This window comes from Diadema antillarum, unplaced genomic scaffold (assembly GCF_040938485.1).
Source record: "Diadema antillarum isolate AM-2024a unplaced genomic scaffold, OU_Dant_1.0 seq00000218_RagTag, whole genome shotgun sequence".
In the NCBI taxonomy this organism is placed as follows: Eukaryota; Metazoa; Echinodermata; class Echinoidea; order Diadematoida; family Diadematidae; genus Diadema; species Diadema antillarum.
The window spans coordinates 563,280-585,355 of NW_027271273.1; the positions used below are offsets into that span (position 1 = coordinate 563,280).

The 22,076-nt window shown below is 37.8% G+C and overlaps 1 protein-coding gene across 2 annotated transcripts; it reads right to left on the bottom strand.

Moving 5' to 3' along the window:
• Nucleotides 1-624: 624 nt before the first annotated feature.
• LOC139729127 (uncharacterized) lies at nucleotides 625-16,579 on the bottom strand. Of its 2 annotated transcripts, XM_071640057.1 has the most exons (4): nucleotides 16,177-16,579; nucleotides 8,688-8,738; nucleotides 3,033-3,707; nucleotides 625-1,747 (listed from the first exon to the last, which is right to left on the bottom strand). In XM_071640057.1, the coding sequence occupies exons 1-4, from the start codon at nucleotides 16,501-16,503 to the stop codon at nucleotides 1,688-1,690; spliced, it is 1,113 nt and encodes a 370-aa protein (XP_071496158.1). In that variant the 5' UTR covers nucleotides 16,504-16,579; the 3' UTR covers nucleotides 625-1,687. The 2 variants fall into 2 exon arrangements, with proteins under 2 accessions (XP_071496158.1, XP_071496159.1); XM_071640058.1 differs by lacking the exon at nucleotides 8,688-8,738.
• Nucleotides 16,580-22,076: the final 5,497 nt, after the last annotated feature.

Here is a 22,076-nt window from a genome sequence, read left to right on the forward strand (position 1 = left end):
TTCACACACAGGTGACTTAAACCCGCTGAGGATGAGTCCCGAGTATACTCGGGCAGGTGTGTTTACATGGGAAATGCATGTTATAGCAAAATCAGTCCGTCCTCAATGGGTTAAAGGTTCTACATATCTTGATCCATACTTAACCAAAATCCAAGATAATGGCAATGTCTCAAATGCGCATTCTTAGGTAAAAGGGCCTTATTTTGAGGTATGATTAATTATCACATACTACTGCGAATAAGAGTCAATTTGACAAAATTAAATCTTACATCCCTCCCTCCCTGGATCATTGGATCTACAAAAAACACCATCAGACGAAACATTCCAGCGAAGATGAGGTATTTTTTCTGATTGCACTTGATGTTAATGCAGAACCTTGTCACAAAAAAAAAAAGAACGAGAAAGAGAAAAACTATGGCTGGCTGAATTTGTATGTAAAAGAACATTCATGAACACGGATAAGACATGCCTGATTCTTAGTTTGTTCAGTCAGATGGTAGCTCCTAAATGACATTAACTTCCCATCAATGAGAATTTTGCCTATTTTTTTTTTCAGGGTTCTGCATAATTTTGACGGAAAGGTAGACATGTTCACAAACTAACAACCAAGGTCATTTAGGCATATAAAAGGCCATCATTCATCAATACAACAAAAATATCAAAATAATCCTTGTTTTGCAATATACCATATTCTCTTTCTTGCAAATGCCATTCACTTCTCTTTCTCAGAATGAATGATTTCTGAAGAACTATGAAATAATATTCAATGTCTTCTATGTTTTGTTTTCATTTAAAGAAAGGACCATATTCTCACATGTCTTGAGCAAATTTGCCTTTTTTCACACCCTGCCTTTTATTGAAACAAACAAACAAATAAACAAGTTATGGGTTTCAATATGATCTTTTTAGTCCCATATTTCTCTGGGTTGTAAATTTGTGAGAATTGCACACAAAAAATTTGCTAATTTATTCTTTTTTCCACAGGAGTTAGAAACTTAGAAGAGCAGCAGGTCTGATGCCAGAATCAAAGCACCTTTGAAAACTGAAGGAATTTGGGGAAACGAAGAAACTTTGAAAGGTAAAGGCATTTGGGGGGGGGGGGATCTTGTGAACAGGGGTCTGACCCATAGAAAGGGATGAGCATAAACTGTCTCTTCAGACTTCTTAACGCATGTCATGACGCCGAAATCTCTAACTACCGATCAGACTTCTTTCCCACAGAATGCAACCCTGATCTCAAGGCTCTGCTTCTTCCAGCAAAAAAACATTCTTAGCCAGCTCATTCTTAGCACATGTCATGCCATAGAACTCCTGATACCTTGACAGTGAATTGGTCCTAATCATTGCATTTAGAAAAAAAAAATGTGGAGGTACAACTTGTATATTCCCCTATTTGCATGCATTGTTATCCCTTTTGTGACATTGCAAGATCTGAACTTTGTACAATAAAAATGTAACATTGTACTCAAATGTGCAATTGACCCTTTATCTACTCATGTAGATAGAACAACAAACCAGATTGCTGTCAACACGCTATTGCAAAAAACCCATATTAGTTGCGTTTTGCTGAGGAAGAATCTCCTTTGGACGATCTCATCTGGACATCAAAGCAGACAGCACTGGAAATATGTCTGTGGGCATTGTCTTGCGGCATCGATGTTGTCCACGGTTACGGCTTCAAGATGATCTACCACTGTAACAGGAAGTCAAAGCTATCAGCATCGCCGCCCGGTGCCGAAGTCGACCCCTGAAAAAGCAGCAGGCATACAGAATACAAGTTTTTCTTAAACGACAGAACTTTATATACAGAATACAAGTTTTTCTTAAACGACAGAACTTTATATACCAGACAGGCTTTTCACAAGGGCTATTCATAGAAAGGAATTCAATTCTACAGATATATTGCAGACAAAACTGACTTTTACATGAAAAAAAAACAACAAACAAACAACTAACTTTCATTTACATGAACCATAGGTGGAAAGAATTTACTGCACAGGATACAATAAGAACAAAAACATTCAAAAATTGGGATTTCTTTTTCTATTCTTTTCTTTTTTGCTATATATATATACTAGGCTGCTTACTCTGGTAAATTTCCTTCTGATAGGTTTTTCTTTCAAAGAATTTTTGGTAGATGCATCTTTTCAAATAATACCATCGATCCAATTTTTAGTGCAAAATAAAAACTAAGGGGTGATACATTCTAGTAAGCTTTCTCTAACAATGCAAAAATATGAGCATAAAATGCATATAACTACTTGCCCTAGCCAAACCAAGGGGATAAAATGTTACACTGGCTGCGAACAGTGTGTTCATGCAGTGCTCTTTACAGTGAATGCTTATGGAGAAAAATAAAAGTTGATCACGAAGACATCCAAACGGGTCCAGATGCAGTTGACTACTTGTGAGAGCATGAGTCCCTTTAAGGTTGTGTATACTGTAAAACGAGGAATGTTCGCGTGCATTTTAATTTCGCGAATTTCGTGAGCGCCAAGATTCGCGAAAATAAAATGCACGCAAAAGTTCTTCTCTACACTGTATGCATTGCACGCCAGTAACAATTCGCGAAAATTCCATGCCACAAAAAAGGCCGTCAGCTGCAATTTGGGAAAATTTCATGCCACGAATATATCACGTTTTACAGTATGTCACACTGCAGGGGTAGTCATACACGCATTCCACCCATGCATGTATCTGTACAGGTCTGTGTGTGTGTGGGGGGGGGGGGGGGCATTATTTCCAGACACTAACATGCCCCATGGTTTACCTCCATGGTAGGTTTCTTAGTGCAGTGTTCATATGTGTCTATAACGGGGTCTAATCACCTACAAGTTTGTAAGTTCGGTCACAACTATGACTCGCTCTACATCAGCTGCCAACAAGTGCTCTAGAGGAACACGCATGTACAATGTAAGTTATCTAAAAATCAAACACATCCTGACACACTCTCACGACTCTAGGAACTAGCTGTGCACCATACACAGTCAGGGAAAGCTACAAGAAGGTGAGTGAGGTCCAGTGCAAAATACCTGCGATTCTCCGAGACTTTCCGATGAAGGTGGCGGTGGTGTTGAGGATTGGAACGATGACAGCATTCCATCCACTTCGGACGACCCAAAGTCGGCCATGCTGAAGTTGATCCCTCCCGGCGCTACGTCCTCCCCAAGACTGGAGGTTGGAAGGAGGTCCTCCATATCAATCTCCCGGTCCTTCTGCCTGCCGTCTCGCTTCGGCGAGGTCCTCCCCGAGGTGCGGCTCCTCTGGGGTTTGGGTGACTTGGCTTTCTCCTTCTTGGGAGGGGCCCGCCCATTCCTGTCGGTCATGGCCAGACTCATGTCGGCCATAGGCGACTGGGCAGCTTTGGGCTGCTGGCTGACCACTGGCGCTGCTGCCTCTGGCTCCTTACGCTTTTCAAGCTCCCTCTGGTTCTCCTTCTCCCTGGCCCGCTCCCTCTCTCGCGCCTTCTCCTCTTTTTTCGAGTCCTTGCGGCTGAGCCTGGTCTTGTCCTGCTTCTCAGAGTTGTCCGTGGCTCTCCTGCTGTCCTTGCTTTTGTGCTTGCCTCCATTCACGATGAGACGGCTCTCCTCCGTGGAGTCCAGACCCATCGAGAACCTGTTTTCGGGGTATTCTACATCGTTGTCAGTGTGTCTGGTGGTGGCAGCTGTGATGGATGCTGGGGACATCATGGGTAAATCTTGCTGGCACTGTAAATAGTAGAACAGAAGCTGCTGTCAGAGGAATTAAGGCAAGTTATCACATTGAGAATACTGAGTAGTCAGCACTTTAGTGCACCACTTCATGGAGTACAATCCTAGTATAGACTCCAATGTTGCCTAGTTATTAGAAAACCCTTGTTCACACAAAAGAGTATTGCTGTCCTTACTCTTTATAGGATTAACACTATCGGTTTACACTCTGCTTGAAAAGATGGTTTTCTTATTCTAAAAATACACTAACTTACAGATTTTAAGGAATTCGCAAACAGAAGATGGGAAGGACATCAAGGAAGAGAAATTTCACATTAAACAATCACTTTGATGACAGACTGATAATGGAATGATGTCACGGCAAAACAGAATTTCAAACATGAGACTTTATGAAGTATGAACGTTGGATGTCTACTGTATGAAATACACGGCATGAAGATCAAGATCAACACGATACACGTATCCTAATGGTTAATTACTGTTAACACAATAAGAATACTTTGTTACATACTGTAATTTACAGCACTGCCCAACTGTAGCAAGCCATATTAGTTTAGGGAGAAAAAATAGAATGAATGCAGAGGAAGAGGGATCTGCCATGAGTGTTGAAGGGGAACTCAGTCACCAGGGAGGGGTTGTTTTAGGCAAGGACAAACTGCACTGCAATGGGAAATCAGGATTGATGCACCTCAGTTGAGCTGGCTTGGGGAACCTTGGATAGTCACATTATCAATACATCAAACAAAAGAAAACAAAATAAAAAAGCAACACGACAGCCAATACTTACCAAAAGTTAGGAAGCAACAGAGTTATATGATATGCTTATGCATAAATTCTCATTTGCAACATTTGTATCAAGTTTAACATTTACTGTAATTTCAGATGCTGTGTATTTATGCACAAATGACACTCACTGGGGGAAAATGGTGGTATTGAAGGGTCATTCTACACTACAGGGTGATAGCACAGGATGTTGCTGTTTAGTTGAAATTCTCCTCACTTACTTAAAGATTGCATGTGCCTTTTGCAAATGTCACTAAAGGTTGAAGAATAATGTCTCCCAACACTGTGTATAAAATCATGGTAATACACCTCAATGAAAATGAAAGAGAAAAGAAAAATTAATCCCATGTTACTCAAGAATATATTCCCCTTTTCAAAAGAGAATAATGGTGGGAATTTGTTCTGGGTCCGAATAAATTCACTGGAAATCTATGGTATTGTATGCTCTCCATCATAAAGAAGTTTCCAGTTGTATTATTCTGAGGAAAGGTCTATCTCTGCAATATGTAACAGCTCATGAAAGGAATCCAATATCACGGTTGCAAAAGGGACACACAAACTCTAAAGGCTACAACTGTCGTATTACTCTGGGCAAAGTGGCCAATGGCATTTTGGAAATTACCATTTGGCAGTTGGCAATTTGCAAATTGGATGGATGCTTTCTTTTCATGCCTTATATCACAGGTCCACACAATGCTCTTCATACTGTTGTATCTCTAAGCATGATTAAAATCAGTTTAGCTTGAATATTCCCAGGTGCCTTTCAAAAGTAAGGCTTTGTTCATACAGCCTGTACATCAGTCCTACCAATGAAAGAGTTTCATCCGTATGACAGCCCTTGCACCTTAATACAGAATGACCTAGAAGCCCATACCCTGACAGGGGCCCGGCCACTGAGCACCTGTGTGTGTGCAGGGGTCGCACTTAACTTTTTTTGGAACTAGCCAGGCGGACTACTTAGAATCAATTTTGACACTGAAGCAATATTTTGGCTAGCCAGATGGACTAGTAACTTCAGAATTTTATGATTTTTGGCTAGTCCGACGTGATTTTGGGTGGCCAATGGCCAGCGGACCATCGCCAATTTCGAACCCTGGTGTGTGTTGGGGGGGGGGGGGGGGGGGGGTGGGCTGTGGGATGATGGGGTGGGATGGGAACTTCAGAGAGTAATTGGTTTTGTTGTGATATCTTAATAATTCTTCAATTAATTTTTCCTGTTGTTGTTGTTGTTCTTCTTCTTCTTGTTGTTGTTGTTGTTGTTGTTGTTGTTGTTGTTGTTGTTGTTGTTGTTGTTGTTGTTGTTGTTGTTGTTGTTGTTGTTGTTGTTGTTGTTGTTGTTGTTGTTGAAGCTCCCCATCCCACCCCTGTAACATTTACAGTAAGTCCAAAGGTCCCTGTCTGTCATGAACATCACTCTTACACGATATTCACAGCCTCAAGTCATATACACAATTGCTATACAGGTAGGTGCTGTGACAGTGTGCTTATTTTCCAACTGAGGACGAGCTGATTTTGCTATAGCATGTATTTCCCACAGACACTTGGTCGAGTATGTACTCGGGACTAGTCTTAAATGGATTCAAACATGCATGGTGATACAATATATGCAAGCTTTTCAGCAACAAAAATCTGTAAAGTAACATGCAAATCAACTTTAAAAGAATGTTTGTTTGAAAAGCTGTAAGCCGGTATGGTGTGTTGAAGCCATGCGATGTTTCTACTACAGTACAACTTGTATGCTCATCTTGTTCGCTGGCCTGTGACATAAATGTGTGTGGCCGTGCTATCTGTGTGTTAATCCTCGCCAAAGACTTGCTAACAGTATTTTCAAAGATACTTTACGACTCAGGTGGTGGAATTGTGGAATGTGTTTGACATACCATATTATGTGTAATTGAGTATATTTACACAAAGAAATTCCAATCATTGTCAGCTACCTACAAATCAATAAATTCATCTAAAACACCTATACTTCACCAGGATGAGTCCTTTGAAGACTCCTTCAAAAACAAACAGACAGCCAAATCAATGACAATGTAACTCAACTACATGCGTGATTAACGCACAAAGAATGGACACCACATGCTAAATACTAAATTGGTGACTTCCTGCTGGAACTCTACAGTGTTCTCCATAATACACACTATACCTAATGAAAAACAAAAATAAAAGTTGCATGTGAGGAATCTGTATATATTTAAATATAATCTGAAAATTTATTACAAATACAAATGGAGTGCCTAACCAAATATGATGAAAGAAAGGTCATTTATTTTGTACAAATGTGCACATGCGCTAATTATGAACTGGCCTATATAAATTCACTCTGTGCAAAACATTGTGTAAAAAGTATGGGAATGACATGTACATTTGAATAGAAGTGTATAATATTGTACTGTAGTATATGCCATATATTTTGTAGGTTTTTTTATAAATTTTCGTAAATTTGGCGAGTCGAGTGTTCTTCACAAATTTTTGAACACCTGAAAAATATAATACTATGCACAAGCATGCATTTCTCAGTCCAGTGCTATACTCCTGACAAAATTGTTGGGAAATTCCAATTAGTGAAAAACTAGACTCGCTAAATACATTTAACATCTATATGGTATTTATATACAATATCAAGGAGACAAAAAAAAAAAAAAATCACAATGGTCTATGATGAGAGGGCAAACACTCTACATCTCCATTGAATATCATATCATGTGCTACCAGAGGTGCAGTTAGGGGATCCACAGCAGTGTGTTGGGATGGGATGGGGAAGGTGGGGGGGGGGGGGGGGGGGGGGAGTGGGGGAAGAGGATCTGCAAGTATGTCACAAATCCAGCGCAAAACTCAACACTGGCCATGTTTATAATGTACATGTGAACTTCAATCCTAGTGTATGAGAAGTAATTGATAATGTGAAATCCATGTTCTAATCAGTTACAAATCCATGCTCTAACTGATCGATGATCTACCATGTACAACCTTGTATAATACAGCAAACAGAGCAAAAACAAATATAGAGAGTGGTTTGGCAAGCTTCATTAAAAACACTGACAATTTAAATGGTTACACTTCCTTTCATCTTTTGGTTTCAGACATTGTTGTCTTCTTTTATAAGGCAGTAAAACTAAAATCGCAAATCAAAAAGGTTACAAAATCATCATCACGCAAGTCTCTCTAGCTGGCATGCACACACAAAGTAAACATACCCTACATAATTATGTACTTTCCTCTTTTTCTTTTCTTTTTTTTAAAGTGAAATCAGATAAGTCAAGTCCTTAACACTAAATGTATGTATAGTTGTAATAACTACAATGTAGGTAAGGATGACTTTAAGGGAGAGGAGTTAGAGGATTTGTTTACCCTGGTAGTTGTTCAAAATAAGAATTTTTTCCTCCTTTTCAAAAATTTTCATGTACAAACCAATGGGCAAGTTGCAAGGCAATAACATCGTTGCCTCATTCATGTACTCTGTAAATATGGTTATGACCAAAAATAGTTATGACTAAATGAGCAAACATGTGACACTTTGCCACTTCATTATAATTGTCTTATTTGATTCAATATTTTTTTATTCCAGTCAAATTGTATGGACATAGAGCACTTGGCATTTTCCTTTGTGAACATGGGGGCCTGCCAAGGATAATTAGAGACATGGGTACAATTACGCAAGTGAAAATTTGCAGTTTGAGCACTGACTTCAGTTTTCAGGTGGATTTATCTCATAAAAGTCAGTCTACATTAAAAATTGACATTCTAATCATCCACTTTGGCAGTGTAATGACTGCATATCTCAGCTTTTGCCCCATTCAAAAGGGAGAGGTGATTATTTTTCTCTGTGAAAGAGAAGTTACAATGTAGATTTACATAACTGGGTTAACGGAATGCAGAAGGGATGGGCAAACAAAAGAAAAGAAAGAAAATCCCACGACAGATTATGCACACAAACCAGATCTGTGCATTCAGAAGCATACATGTCACAGAAAAATAAACAATGCAGCAAACAAACAAATATGCAAACCTTTTGTCAGCAAAGCATTGCAGAGAATGTGGAACAAGGCTTTTTGTTAGTAGGTGCTGGCATGCGTCTACTTTAATTCTAAGGCACAAAATGCTACAAGGTGGATATTGTACATCATACTGTACAACCTGGGTCTTTTTTCCCCCGTTTTTTTCATCGTGCGACCACACAAGACAACAAACCTTGGTTTCCCAGGAGAATGGGCCTGAAAATTCATCCCTCCAAGTGATGGTCTGAGAGAAATAGAGGAAAGAATTGAACAAGCTGCTACATAATAACCAATTAGTACAGAAGAGACAGACATCACTAAATATTAATTACCAATAATCAGGAAGATACAGAGTTGTTGTTTTTGTTGTGACAGAGAATTGCAATGGATGAAATGGGTTACAGTTTGTGATTGGGTGCAGAAACCAAATGATGATAATACTATTAAAGATGGGTAAATAACTTTTTTATAGAAATAATCAATATTTTGTGTAAAGACTATTACATACTTTCACAATATTGTGCCTCTGTGAACAATTTCAAGGTTCATCAAACATGCAACAAGAATTAAATAAGAATAGATACACGGGATATATATTGTGATATATAGTTCAGCTACCTCATGGATCAGATTGACATGCAAACTGCCCATTCAAGTGCAAGTGCATTGATTGCTAAGTACAGCATTGTGATATTTCTCTGGTTCATTCAAGCGCATGGCACAGTAATATAGAAGCTAAAATGAGGTTCTGCACCAGTGAAAACAATATACAAGAATGTATGGTACATGTACATGTATGTGAATACAAAATTGCACAGCTTGAGAAATGAAATACAATGAGTGTAATGCATATTAGGATCATCTAAATTGAATGGTGTACACATAAAATGGATGATAAACATATACATATAACACACAACATGCATGTAACAGCTAATATACCGTATGCATCATTCATGTACAATGTACAATAATGTTGATGGTTACATTTACAATGCATCTAAAGCTTTCCTGAATTGGCTGCACTTTGAGATACTGTTTTATCCTGTATCCTTTTAGTAGTTTCACAGTTGAGTAGACAATAATATTAAGACAATTGTAATGACATCATGGATTAATACAGGATATTTCAATTTATGCACTAGATGCAGCTGAAACTTCACTGTCTACACAAATTCTAAATATACTACATCTACATACTTGAATTAAATCTTTCAGGACTATTGATACAAATGTACTCCTCCACTAAACTAATAGTCCCCTTCTTATGACCACTATGTACTCTACTACAGTAGTACTATTACTATCTACTAGTAGTAGTAGTAGTAGTAGTAGTACTACTACTACTACTACTACACTACTACTACTACTACTACTAACTACTACTACTACTCTACTACTACTGATCAATTGCACTGCTGCTGCTATGAACTTAAATATTTGTACTATCACCACTACTTTATTCTAATGATGAATACCAGATTTTTTGTAAAACAATTTACCTGCTGTTCAGGGCTATCAATAACATTAATTAAAGCAGAAAATTGTTCCTACAATCAACATGAATTTTAAGTGGTAATGATATTAAATGTCATCATTCATGAGATTATCAATCTACACAAATCAACAATGATGATGAATACATGCAGTTGTATCTAGCACTGAGATTCACGCCAAATAATACTGCAGTCTAGTGTCACTTGCTTACAGCTTGTGAGATCTACATTTTGTCAGAATACTGTTGTATCCACAGAATCCTCATCAGATCATAGTTTCATACATAATAAATAAATGTTTGTATTGCTTGCAGATTCAAATATACATTAACTACTCTTTACAAGGCTAAATAGCTAAACTTTTACATCTTCTATTCTGGTAATTAGGCTCAAAATGTAACAATTACTTCTTCTTCTTCATTAATCATCAAAGGGCTATGCGAGCCTATCACAAAGAAAATCTTATGTGGGTAGGTACAGTAGCTTGGGTGCTGATCAGTGAAAATAAGTTACAAAATGTGTACAGAATGTACCGGTAAGCTTCTACTTTTGTTTCAGCAAGACATATCACACTATTTCAAGCTGTTTGAAGACTATGCCATCAAAAGACCATATACAGCAAGATACTGTGTCTACCAAGCAAGACTGGATTCTGCTGATGCTGTGGCACGTATAATGAATTTTGTTTTACATGTTAACATTTCTGATCACATAGCCAAGTACTGCAAAATTTGTGAAATTTAGGCCAATAATTTTTTGGAGATGGATACATGACAACAAATGCTGATGCCTGATAAGTTCCGGTTCAATTGATAGGCCTATTAAGGGATAGAAATCTAGACCGCTATCGGAATGGTCTAAAATGAAGATCAAGGTAAAGATAATCAGTGACCTAGCGTCTGTAAGATATCATTATCTTTCATCAGTCAGTACTAGCGGTAGATTCTTAAAGACACATCTTTAATTTTTCTACAAACATCTATTTGAATTTGTTTTCCACCATCACTTGCACACAATATAGAAATCCGGCCAGAAATCCTAGACTCTACTTTGATTTGTAGACTGCCTTTTTCATGCCTAACACTCACAGTAAAACAATAACACTTAGGAAGTTAGATAATACTAGAAGAACCCTTTGTTTTGTCCATGGCATGCACCCGGAAGTCGCTATGGCTTTTTACGGACACCGTTGAACGTGAACGAAGTTCCTAGACAGCCAGCCGCAGCAACCCTAGTCTGGGCTCCGTCCCCTTTTCCTTGGTGCGACCAAGAGAGGGCGCAAATTTTCTGATTGCGATAATCGAGAGACTGTGGTCGAAAAAGGGTCCGGGAAGAAAGTTTCAGTTTTACGACTTTCCGATCGGATTTTGACTGAACGCGATAAATCATTCGCTCTGACAGGTCCCGCCCACAGAACTCTAGAGTTCTGTGGTCCCGCCCACCGAGAATGGTAGTAGTCTGTTGAGCCAGTCTCAGTAAATGGAATTCGTAAATTCGTAAGTAAATCTGATTTCGTATGTGATCTATATTAATGACATGTAGATTCATATAGGTCACAAATTGGTTTCAGAGTATTCAATTCTTCTGCAGAAAAGATACAGTACCTTTTTCTTCACAGTAGGCCTAATACGAATACATGATACCGAATTTACTGCTGAATTTGGATTACACTAGTCACCGACTGTTATAGGTATTACACAGTTCAGTACCTGTCTCCAGGGAGGCCTCTCACCTCCCTGCTTTTTCCCAACACCCTGCAGATCTTCTCACACAGGGCGGATGGAGTACTGCATGCATGCATTGCATAATTATGTAACTTACCCAATATAAATGTTTAGTTGTAGCTCCATGATTTGGCCATGGAGCTAAAAACGAATGGCGATCTACGATCGTTTATCTCTAGTACAGAATCCAGTGGTTTCTCTCTAATGTTTTTTTTTTCAACTTTGTACAAAAAAAAAAAAAATAGGGCCCAACAGTAGCCATGACTGTTCGTATCATAATTAAATGTTCTTGATTTTGCGATCTTGTTTGTGCAGCAGGATTTGGTAAGAGAGAGGTATTTCAGTTGGCTGCACTGTGTCCGAGTGAATCCATAAACACTCTGAAGATCGAGGCACTGAGTCTAAATATCAAATTGTTCATGATATTATATGCAAATTGACTGGGTATACTACGACTGCAGTCGACTGTATGTTGTACTTGTGGGACAATCCTATAAGATGATGCCTTGAACTTCTGGAATCCCCCTTTTTTTTAGCCAAGTATAGGTCTAAACGTATAAAGTAGGTTTACAATTGAATTTCTATGTCTGGAGAACAATAATTCACAACACATGAACCACAATACTATCAGCACAGGCCTAAATACCACGCAATTTCAAATAAAAACATCCACAAATCTTTCTGAGTGTGGCTCTGACGATGAATATACTAGTAATAAGTGATTTCATTGATGAAATATGTAGCCATCAAAGCTTTATGTGTTATAAAATATAACAGGTTAGAATACAAAAACACTCTTTGATTACGCGAGCATAAAAGGTTTACCGCGTTGAGCTTCACAAGGAATAGTATTTTATCAGTTTTGATTAAAAAAACAAGTAAGCTGGTATTTTCTTCAGACCTAATTTACCAAAAGAAGATAAAGATATCACATGTTTGATGGAGAATTCACGGGGCAATTATTAAACCTACACGCTATTTATCCAAAAATTGAATAGGCATTGTTTTTCCGAAGGTTCGTTGATCTGAAAATAAGAGAAACTTTATCATTTTGAAGGTTTGATAGCCCCCCAAAAACAAACAAACAAACGAACAAACAAGCAAACATCAAACAAACAAACAAACAAATGAAACAAGGTTCGTAAATCCACAAGTGGAAAAATTGCATACTTTGTCTTATAACAAACATTCGGAATTACTAACCAATATCGTTCTAAATTAACGAACCTACGGGATTGCAAACTTTTTTTCTTAATTTTTCTTTTAGGGGCTATACAAACAAAGATTCGGAAGACCAATCCTTTAGTATTTTAAGCGAACCTTATTTCGTTTTGGATTACCGAACCATCGTAACAATAAACCCTGAAAATGAACCTCCTGAAAAACAAACTGTAAACAGAAATAAGACATTTCTGACTCCAGAATTATTCAGCATTTAACAATCCCAGCGGATTTTATACAATTCTGATATTCACCATGCATTATGATGATGCCATGTAGCCATCAGGAGGTAAACTATAATCATCGAGAAGGCGAGAGAGCCTCCTTGATAAACAGGCAAACTCCACAACACCATGCTGAAGGGCATAGATCGACACTTGCTTATGAATATATCGAAGTGCAAAATAAATTTATTGATTATTCATTTAAACTTTATGATACCACAGTCTCCGGGGTTCACCCCTCAGAACAATACGTATTTACATGATAACAACATGGTATGGACTCCTATAAAGTTTATCTAGCTGCCCTAGATTTTTAATCCTTCATTGTTGGACGATGATTAAAGATGTTCATTAACAGCATGATTAAAAGGAGAAATATCTGGTATTTCCAATGAAACATAATAGTATACGTTACCGTTAAGACAAATTGCAATATGTCGTGCCCCACACTGCGCTCCATCAATTTTTATACTACAGATGTTCAATGCATATAAATGCAATTTTACTAATAGCTGGGCTCGAAAGTTATATCATCTGTGATGTGTAAATATTTGCTAAACCATTTACTTCTGGGTATTGATTTCCAATAGGTGATCTTCAACCACACAGACAAGAGAAAGTCCACTCCCATTAAAAAAGAGAAGTAAAATCAATCATGTCTTTTCAACAGTATGGTTTTGCGGGAGATAAATTGCTATAGTCGTATCTTATTCAATTTTGCCCCCATTTGTTTTTTTTGTGTGTGTGTATCAACTATCAATGAGAATGACCTGTATTCCCTCCTGCATTCACATTGGTGAGAACCCTTAAAAAAATGTTCGCTTTCAAAGTCATAAGACAATTTAAGTCACTGTGTACCTGCGTCTGTGAAGCATTCTGCTTCTCATCATTACAATGTCATGCTGTATTATCATCCTTCGATCAAGGTTAGTTCCTTTTGCTTTGTTTTTCTTTACTGCTCTGGGTTAGCACTAACACCTTTTTATGGAAATAGATGTTTGTAACCCTCCTGTTACTTCTAAATCCATTCAGTTGATAAAATTGCAAGAATTGGCATATTGTTATCGCCACGTATCAGCACATGCCGTGTGATAATAACGACGGGTATTGTTGTGATGGTTAAGTGTGCTATTAATTACAAGTACATAACTACAAACCCTTCTTTTAAGTTTTGTCTAATGAACATTGTTTCATTATCAGAAAAAAAAAATAGTGAGCAATAGTTTATTTTCGAATAAGCGAAACTTCCGAATAACAGACATAGCTTTCTGAATAAAGAACCTGTGGAAGAACGCACCATTTTAACCAGCACCATATTTCCCACGAATATATAGCTGCACTATCAGCATAATCTGTTTTAAAGGCAAGCCACAAGTGTTTTGGTAAAAGGACGAAAGGAATAATGTTGCTTTTACGTTTAGATGAAGTAGTTTGACTATATATGAAAGTTGTTGAATGAATTCCCTTGAGCGTTTGAGTTTATAATTGGATGACTCCTGCGAGTTATGTTGGCCAGGGAGTGAGTTTTCGTAACGTATACGTTTCTCACCTGCACTTTTCCATGGAAATGAGATAATAAAGTTACTTTAATGTGTTCTATAGTGAGATATGGGAGGAGTTCCTTGCAATTGAGCTCTAAGGCTGCCATAATCCTTGAGGAGAAATCTCATGGCAGGGTATTATGTCACAGTCGTTGAATCTTAAAATACCTTATGGAATTCGTCAGTGAAATCCGTCTGTATATGACTCGATCTATCTATATATATATAAAAAACAATAACAAAAACACGAACCTCTTCGTTATCCTACCCGCAGGCGCAATCCAATGAATTTCACTTGCCTTTGTTGACCATGACATTTTTTTAATTCCTATCTACAATCAGGCTTTTAAAGACAAAAAATTATTTGGGCACGATCGACTATTTGAATCTGGTTCCTACATTTGATATTTTGTAATGATAATAATAATAATAATTTTTTTTTGAGGGGGGGGGGTCTGGTTTTTAATATCTTTGCTAGAGTAGCTTTACCAAAAATATGACTTCTGTGACACGGGATCAGAAGTCATCATGAAGATCACATATTTTAGCGGATATAGTGGGATTGACCCTTTTACCGATGTCATTCTGTTATTCTCGGAGGAATCAATCTAAAATAAAGTCTGTAATCTGCAATAAGCCTATGGTAGTATAATGTCCAATGAAACATTTTTTTTTTTCATTGTATTATAAATCGTGGTATATACACTTAATACACCTCCCCTATTTGGATGGAGGCTACGTTTCATGAAAAGACTTCTCTCTCATAAGACACACAGACTTTACTTCTCTTTAATACATAAATAGCTACATATTATTGTGAGAGTCTTTGGAATTTCCTTGATTTTATGTAAAGACTTTGTATATATGATGACTTCGTGAAATCATGGAATGGGCAGCTTGTCTCTCATCATGCATAAAGAAAGCACGTAGGCCTACATAGTGCAGTATGATGAGCTGGCGGTCGAAGTAGTGGGCTCAACTTCAGAACAAAACCCCCTATTTTGGTGGACAGTGCTGTAGTGTATAGTCATGGAGCTAGTAGCTCCATGGTGTCGTGGAGGTGGGCAGCACTACCACACACTACCAGCGGGAGTGCGATCAGCTGGTATTCTCATTAACTAGTAAAACTGTCTGATTGACTGCGAGTCATGAATATTCATGACTACTTTAGCGTGAACTCTTGACCCTGCTCGACCCGGCGAAAGTATTTTACTGGACTCTTTTTTCTCGGGTATCGCAATCCTCGGGTGTCACGCCCTCATACGGCTTGTCGCGTACAATCACGGCTACGAGTAAAAAGAGTCCAGAAGCTAGACTACAGCAACCCGTGCATAATACGGGTCGCAATGTCGGCCGCAGCTTGAGGCATGCAGGCTTCGGCCGTTTGTGTGCGAGTCGCTAGCTACAGCACAACGCCCTTTGCTTGCGTAGCGCCCAAGAAGATCGAGATTTACACTCAGAAGTAAAATTACTCACGGTTTCTTTGCCCTGTCCACCATCTTCATGTTCTGTAAACTGGACTGTTCTTGTTCCTCCTTGTACCTTCAGTCGAGGAAAAGTATCAGGAATCTTATTGTCGTTATCGGGAAGCTTGCCATGTAATCGTATTTCATACCGAATTTTCAAGTCAGGGTCAATAAACCATTCATCCAACAGCGAGTCCTTCTCATCCTGGGTTAATCGTTCCCAGTTCCGCTTGTTCTTTTCCATGCATTTCCGCTTCTCTTCAATGATTTTGTATGCCATTGGATTAATTGACGAAAAGTAATCGTCACAGACCTCTTCCATTGTTCGAGCACCCATTTTTTCGATGTAATTCAATGACGATTTGACATTAAACGGATCGGACGAAGGGCCTCCGCTCTGCTCGCCGCCCGGATTGACGCATCAAACCTGTCAATTAGTGAGCAATGAGAAACAGCCCATTTACCACTCAAAACACACCAACCGCTCTCGCGAGCCGTTACTACACGCGGAAATCATATTAGCATCACACGCCCAATTCGTACAGAAAATCGCCACAACCTTTGCTGCTTGAAGAGCGCAAATAGGGTAGGCCCGAGAATATAACATTTTTAGCAAATTTAGCAAAATGTTGCAGATCGCGTTATGTTATTCACACAGGGTTGCTAATTGACAGATCATCATCGGGCATAAAGTCAAAAAGTAGAATGTAAGCTCCTATGTAATGTAGGGTGATATTGTCTCTGAATTTTTGAAGAATGGTTTGAATGTACTTTGAATGGGCATGATATTAAAAATGAATTCTCTCTCTCCCTCTCTCTCTCTCCTATCCTTCTCTATAGGCGTAGAAAGATAGTATGTATGTGTAGATATGTAATTTCCACATACATTCAGTTCTATTGCAATTTAAGACAAAAACAAAAACGTTCATTGAATTCAACCTATACAAACTCACCAGGCCATTGAGTCAAACACTTCAGTCAAAAAAGTTGGTGCATCATGAATTTTCACACTTTGATAGCCATCATGTCATGTGATTAAACTGATATTTCTTTTTTATCAGGTTTTTGCCTAGGCCTACTATTATTTTTTTTTTCAGTTAAGTCTTGAGACGGTATCGAGTTCTTTGAAAACTGGATGGACAATCACATTATGCAATTAAGAAAGAGAGAACTGACTTTGCATGCCCAGCAGTACCCGTCTCCCCGGGGCCCGAGTCCCTTAATCCACCCCCAAAAAGAGAGAAAGAGTTGTACAGTGTATACCTCTAGGCTTTATCTTTACAAAAATCCATCTAATGAAAGATTCTCTGTAAACGAGTCTCCCCTGACTTGTTTTAACAACGGCCGACCTTGCATGACTTATAGTCGTCATCATCGATTATCATCGTCGTTGTCTTTGTTATCACCATGAATGTAGGCCCCTACTGTCATAATTATTATCGTCATGAATGTACCCTTGAGAATGATTTCAATTCATTTTGTGCTATGTAAATGCTATTTGAATATACTGAACTTATAACTTATATTTCAAGTGTTACTTTTATATCAAAAGTGATATGCTCTTATGATTATAAACCAATGCGTATTATTCTTGGAGCAATACAGATATCACTTGCCAGTAGTGCAAAGGCTAAAATGTCACTTCGTGACTGATGAGCACTGTCTGATGAATTATTTTGGCATAAGTTTACTCTCTTTCTTTTTGGTATTTTAACACATATTTCTCTCACTGTCAATATCACGTCATTTTTGAAGAGTCCAGACTACAGCATTCGGTTAAAAAAAAAAAATAAATACACGTTGATAGCTGCTTCTAACGATAATCCATTATTAATGAGCCGGAACTGTTGGAAATGTTCATGGGAAAGTCACTTTTATAAGTGATGTGGGTTTGGCCATTACCTCTAAGATTTCATGATTCGGATGAGTCGCTAGTAGGTGCGTTGCGTGCGTAGGTTAGGTGAGCTAAATAAGCGCCAGCAGGCATTGGTGAGCCACTTTCACTTTGTTATTCGGTTTTTAGTCTGAAATATATTCATTAAACCTTAAACGTGATCGCATTGTTGGAGCTATGAATAATATTCTTATATTGCTGGAAAGCATAGAAGAAAAGGATATAATGAAAGGGTTTACGTTTCAGGGGGCGGGGCACAGACTTTGTCGAAGGGCGCGAAACTATTACCATCTATACATTAAATATATATAGCATAATTTCTCCGTTAGGGTTGAATTTTTTTCAGTACGACATTGACAATTTTTAGACAAGAAAAGTGCCTTTATTGTTCATTTTGGTTTTTAAACAACTGATTGATATCACAGAACTCTTACACATAGAAGAATCACTCGCCACCCGTTTTGTCGCCGTCGCTCGACTCATTGTCACGTGACGTCCGCCATTTTGCTTAGCGGAACTTTTTTGCGTGCAAATCCCAGCAGACGCTATCCACATACAGTGACTGCATGTTGCACCGTGTTTTTCTGACCCTGAACGAGGCATTAAAATGCCGTATTGTGCGGCTGTAAACTGCACAAATCACTTGACAAAAGGATTTGGAAACAGGTAAGTTTGACACCAAGCCATGATGAGAATAACAAGTAATTAATTCCCCAAGTAACGTTACAATTACGCGGATCGGTCGTATGTTGGCTTTCTTGTGAGCGCAGTAGCAAAGGTAGTCCAAGACACTGGATTTTGTGTTTGCCGTCGACATATGTGTTTACCACCAACTACCAAAATGATGCAAAATAAAAAAGATCAAGTAGGCCTAATTTAGGCCCTGGGGCTATACACTCTGTACTTTGTGTATTGGGGCAAGCAGCTTTGTACATGAAAAAAAGTACTATCTATTTATGTAAATTTGAGCATAGGTGTAAACTTTACACGTAGATTTATTCTTGTCTAGCTAGAGTCACAGTACCAGTGGTGGGTCAGTGTCAGTGACAACACTACAGTCGTTTAGTAGATATTAGATTGTCTAGACTGACTGTGTACTCTGGTATTAAAGTAGAGTAATAGTAGTAGTAGTAGTAGTACGAACAGTTGTAGGGTAGACTGAAGTTCCAATGATATTGATAATACTAAATAAATTTAACTATTCTAGTATATTACTCAAACTGTACTTACTTTATACTAGGTAATGTCAGTGTCACGTCAGTACTGAGTCTGTAGATTCTAGTTTCTGCCCAATTTCTGGTAACCTTTATCTGTTTATTTTTACTTCTGTCTGAATTAGCTAGACCCGACTGATGCGTAACTCACTAACTGTTATTGCGCTGACATGTAAGTCTCTTACAACAAAGTTAGGGGTGATATTGGATATAAACTGTCAGCTGCCAGTGCCTTGTTATTAATCTTATCAGGAGCTTTCCATGGACCATGTCCATGCATGCAATCGTCATCACGCTTGCCATAGTTGTATTGTAGGTACACATGTTTTATGATTATGAATATGAGGTCTATACAAATCTGATATGGTAATAATTTTCACATGTATCATATGTTCTCTGTGTGTTAAAAATCCTAGATTTCCAAGAAGGGGTGTTGCTCTTCGCCAAAGATGGATTGTGAACATGAGAAGAGACCACTGGATTCCCAAACCATACTCTACCTTGTGTTCTGACCACTTTGAAGAGAAGTACTTCAGTCGCACCAGCCAGATAACAAGGCTGCGGGCAGATGCTGTACCAACTTTATTCAACTTTCCACAACATCTCATGAGGGTACATGCAGAAGAACAATTTTAATTTTGCATGTTAGGTGTTTGAAATTTGAGTTTTAGTTTTGAAATCCGTCCGACCAGGAGCAGACATATACCCTTGTGTGTATGTCTGCTTCAGAAACGTCGGATTTTAATCTACCATGACATCGCATCCTGGTCGCTGATGAAGAATGCGATGACTAACCTGTTTGGTGTCTTGTTTCTAAATAATGCGCTTTCCTCGCCAGGATAAAGCGTTCTGAGGTCTATTGCTATTTTAGGTTTTTATCACATTCACATCTGTTCTTTCAAACTATATTGCAGGATTTTATTTTAAATGGTGCTTAACCTAACAAGAGCAAGTGCAATTTTGCACTACATGCATATGAATGTATTGCCTTTGTTATCATTGCCAAGAATGCCTTTCATATTCTTGCCAGACATTGTCCATTATTCATGGATTTATTTTTATGTTGTTGCCACATTGCCAATTTAATGCATGTTCATGAAACATTGCTTTCGCAATATGCAATATTTGTCATACATGTATTTGCGAGACTTGTCTTGCCTACATATTGTTGCCACATTAAAATTTCGTACTATACCATAGTATGTTTTCACACTCATAAGGATTTCATTTTGAATTGCGTTTGAAGCGAACAAGTGCAAGTGAAATCATGGATTATACAGTATTGCCTTTGATATTTTTTTTTTATCATTCTTGCCAGTGTCCATTATTCATGGTTTTATTTTGCTGCCATATGCTAAGTGATTGTACATGTATTTGCTTTCATGATATACAAGGCATGTAGTTGTCATATTTGTGACACTTGTTTTGCCTACAATATGTACATACTTTGAGATACAGTGTAGTATGTTTTCACACTCTTTAGATTTCACTTTGAATTTCGTTTGAAGCAAACGGGTGCGTGTGAAATCTTGCATTATACAGATGTTCATGTATTGCCTTTAGTTGATATTGTTATGCCAAGAATGCATTTGATATTCTTGCCCGACAGTGTTCATTATTTATGGATTTTATGTTGTTGCTATATTGCATGATAGTTGATTATACAGGCATTTGCTTTCGTGATATACAACATTTGTTGTATATATCTGTGATACTTGTTTTGCTTACATGTTGTTACCAAATTATGTTTTCATACTACACAGTGTATGGGATAGTTTTTGTTAAACTCATTACTAAGGATTTGATTTTGAATCATGCTGAGCTAACAAGTACAAGTGAAATCTTACATTTACAAATGTATTGCCTTTAATACTGTTGCCAGGAATGCCTTTGGTGTTCTTTTCAGTGTCCATAATTCGTAGATTTATATTGCCATAGTGCATGCGGATCAACACAATATGTTTTCATACTATACCATAGTGCGTTTTTACACTCATTAGGATTTTCTTTTTGAATCACGCTTGAAGCTATCAAGGGCAAGTAAAATTTTGCACTATAGCATGCCTTAGATAATCTTGCCAGACAGTGTTCATTATTCATGAATTTTATGTTGTTGCCCTATTGCATGTCCATTATAGATGTATACATTTGTATATGCATTTGCTTTTGTGATTACAATAGTTGTCACAAATTTGCGACACTGGTGGTCTTGCCTATCATTAATTTGCATAATATGTTCCTGACGCATGTACTGCCTGTGATTATAGCCGCCGTATTAGGTATGATAATGGTACATGTACTTCAAGCAAATGGTATATCACTGTACTGTGGTTGATTCTCAGCAATCAACTTTGACCTTGATAAATGTCAAATAAATTGTAAAAAAATCAGGAAAATTAACTCTGTCCAACTTAACTTCCTGTTTTTTGTGGGAAGACAATCTTGAAAGGAGTTCATGCTTGTAATGTGTGTGTGTGTGAGTGTGTGAATACATATATATATACATATAATATATATACATACGTAGATAATTATATATATATATATATATATATATATATATATATATACATATATATATATATATATATATATATATATATATATATATTGATTGAGTACCGGGTAGTCTACTTGTTGGTGCAGCAATATCATGATATCGAAAGTAAAACAGGAACCAAGTTCATGTTGATCACCAACAATTTATTTACAGCACACAAATATTTGAGCGATTCGCTCTTTCTCAAGTGTTGTTGCAAATCGCTCAAAAATGGGTGTGGTGAAATAAATTGTCGGTGATTA

Excerpts from the sequence above, each read along its gene's own strand:
- LOC139729127 (XM_071640057.1), bottom strand. The coding sequence starts at position 16,503 with ATGGGTGCTCGAACAATGGAAGAGGTCTGTGACGATTACTTTTCGTCA. Across the intron at positions 8,739-16,176 it reads GTGGACAGGGCAAAGAAACC|ACCATCACTTGGAGGGATGA; the intron begins GTGAGTAATTTT and ends TATTTCTCTCAG. Across the intron at positions 3,708-8,687 it reads CATTCTCCTGGGAAACCAAG|TGCCAGCAAGATTTACCCAT; the intron begins GTTTGTTGTCTT and ends TACTATTTACAG.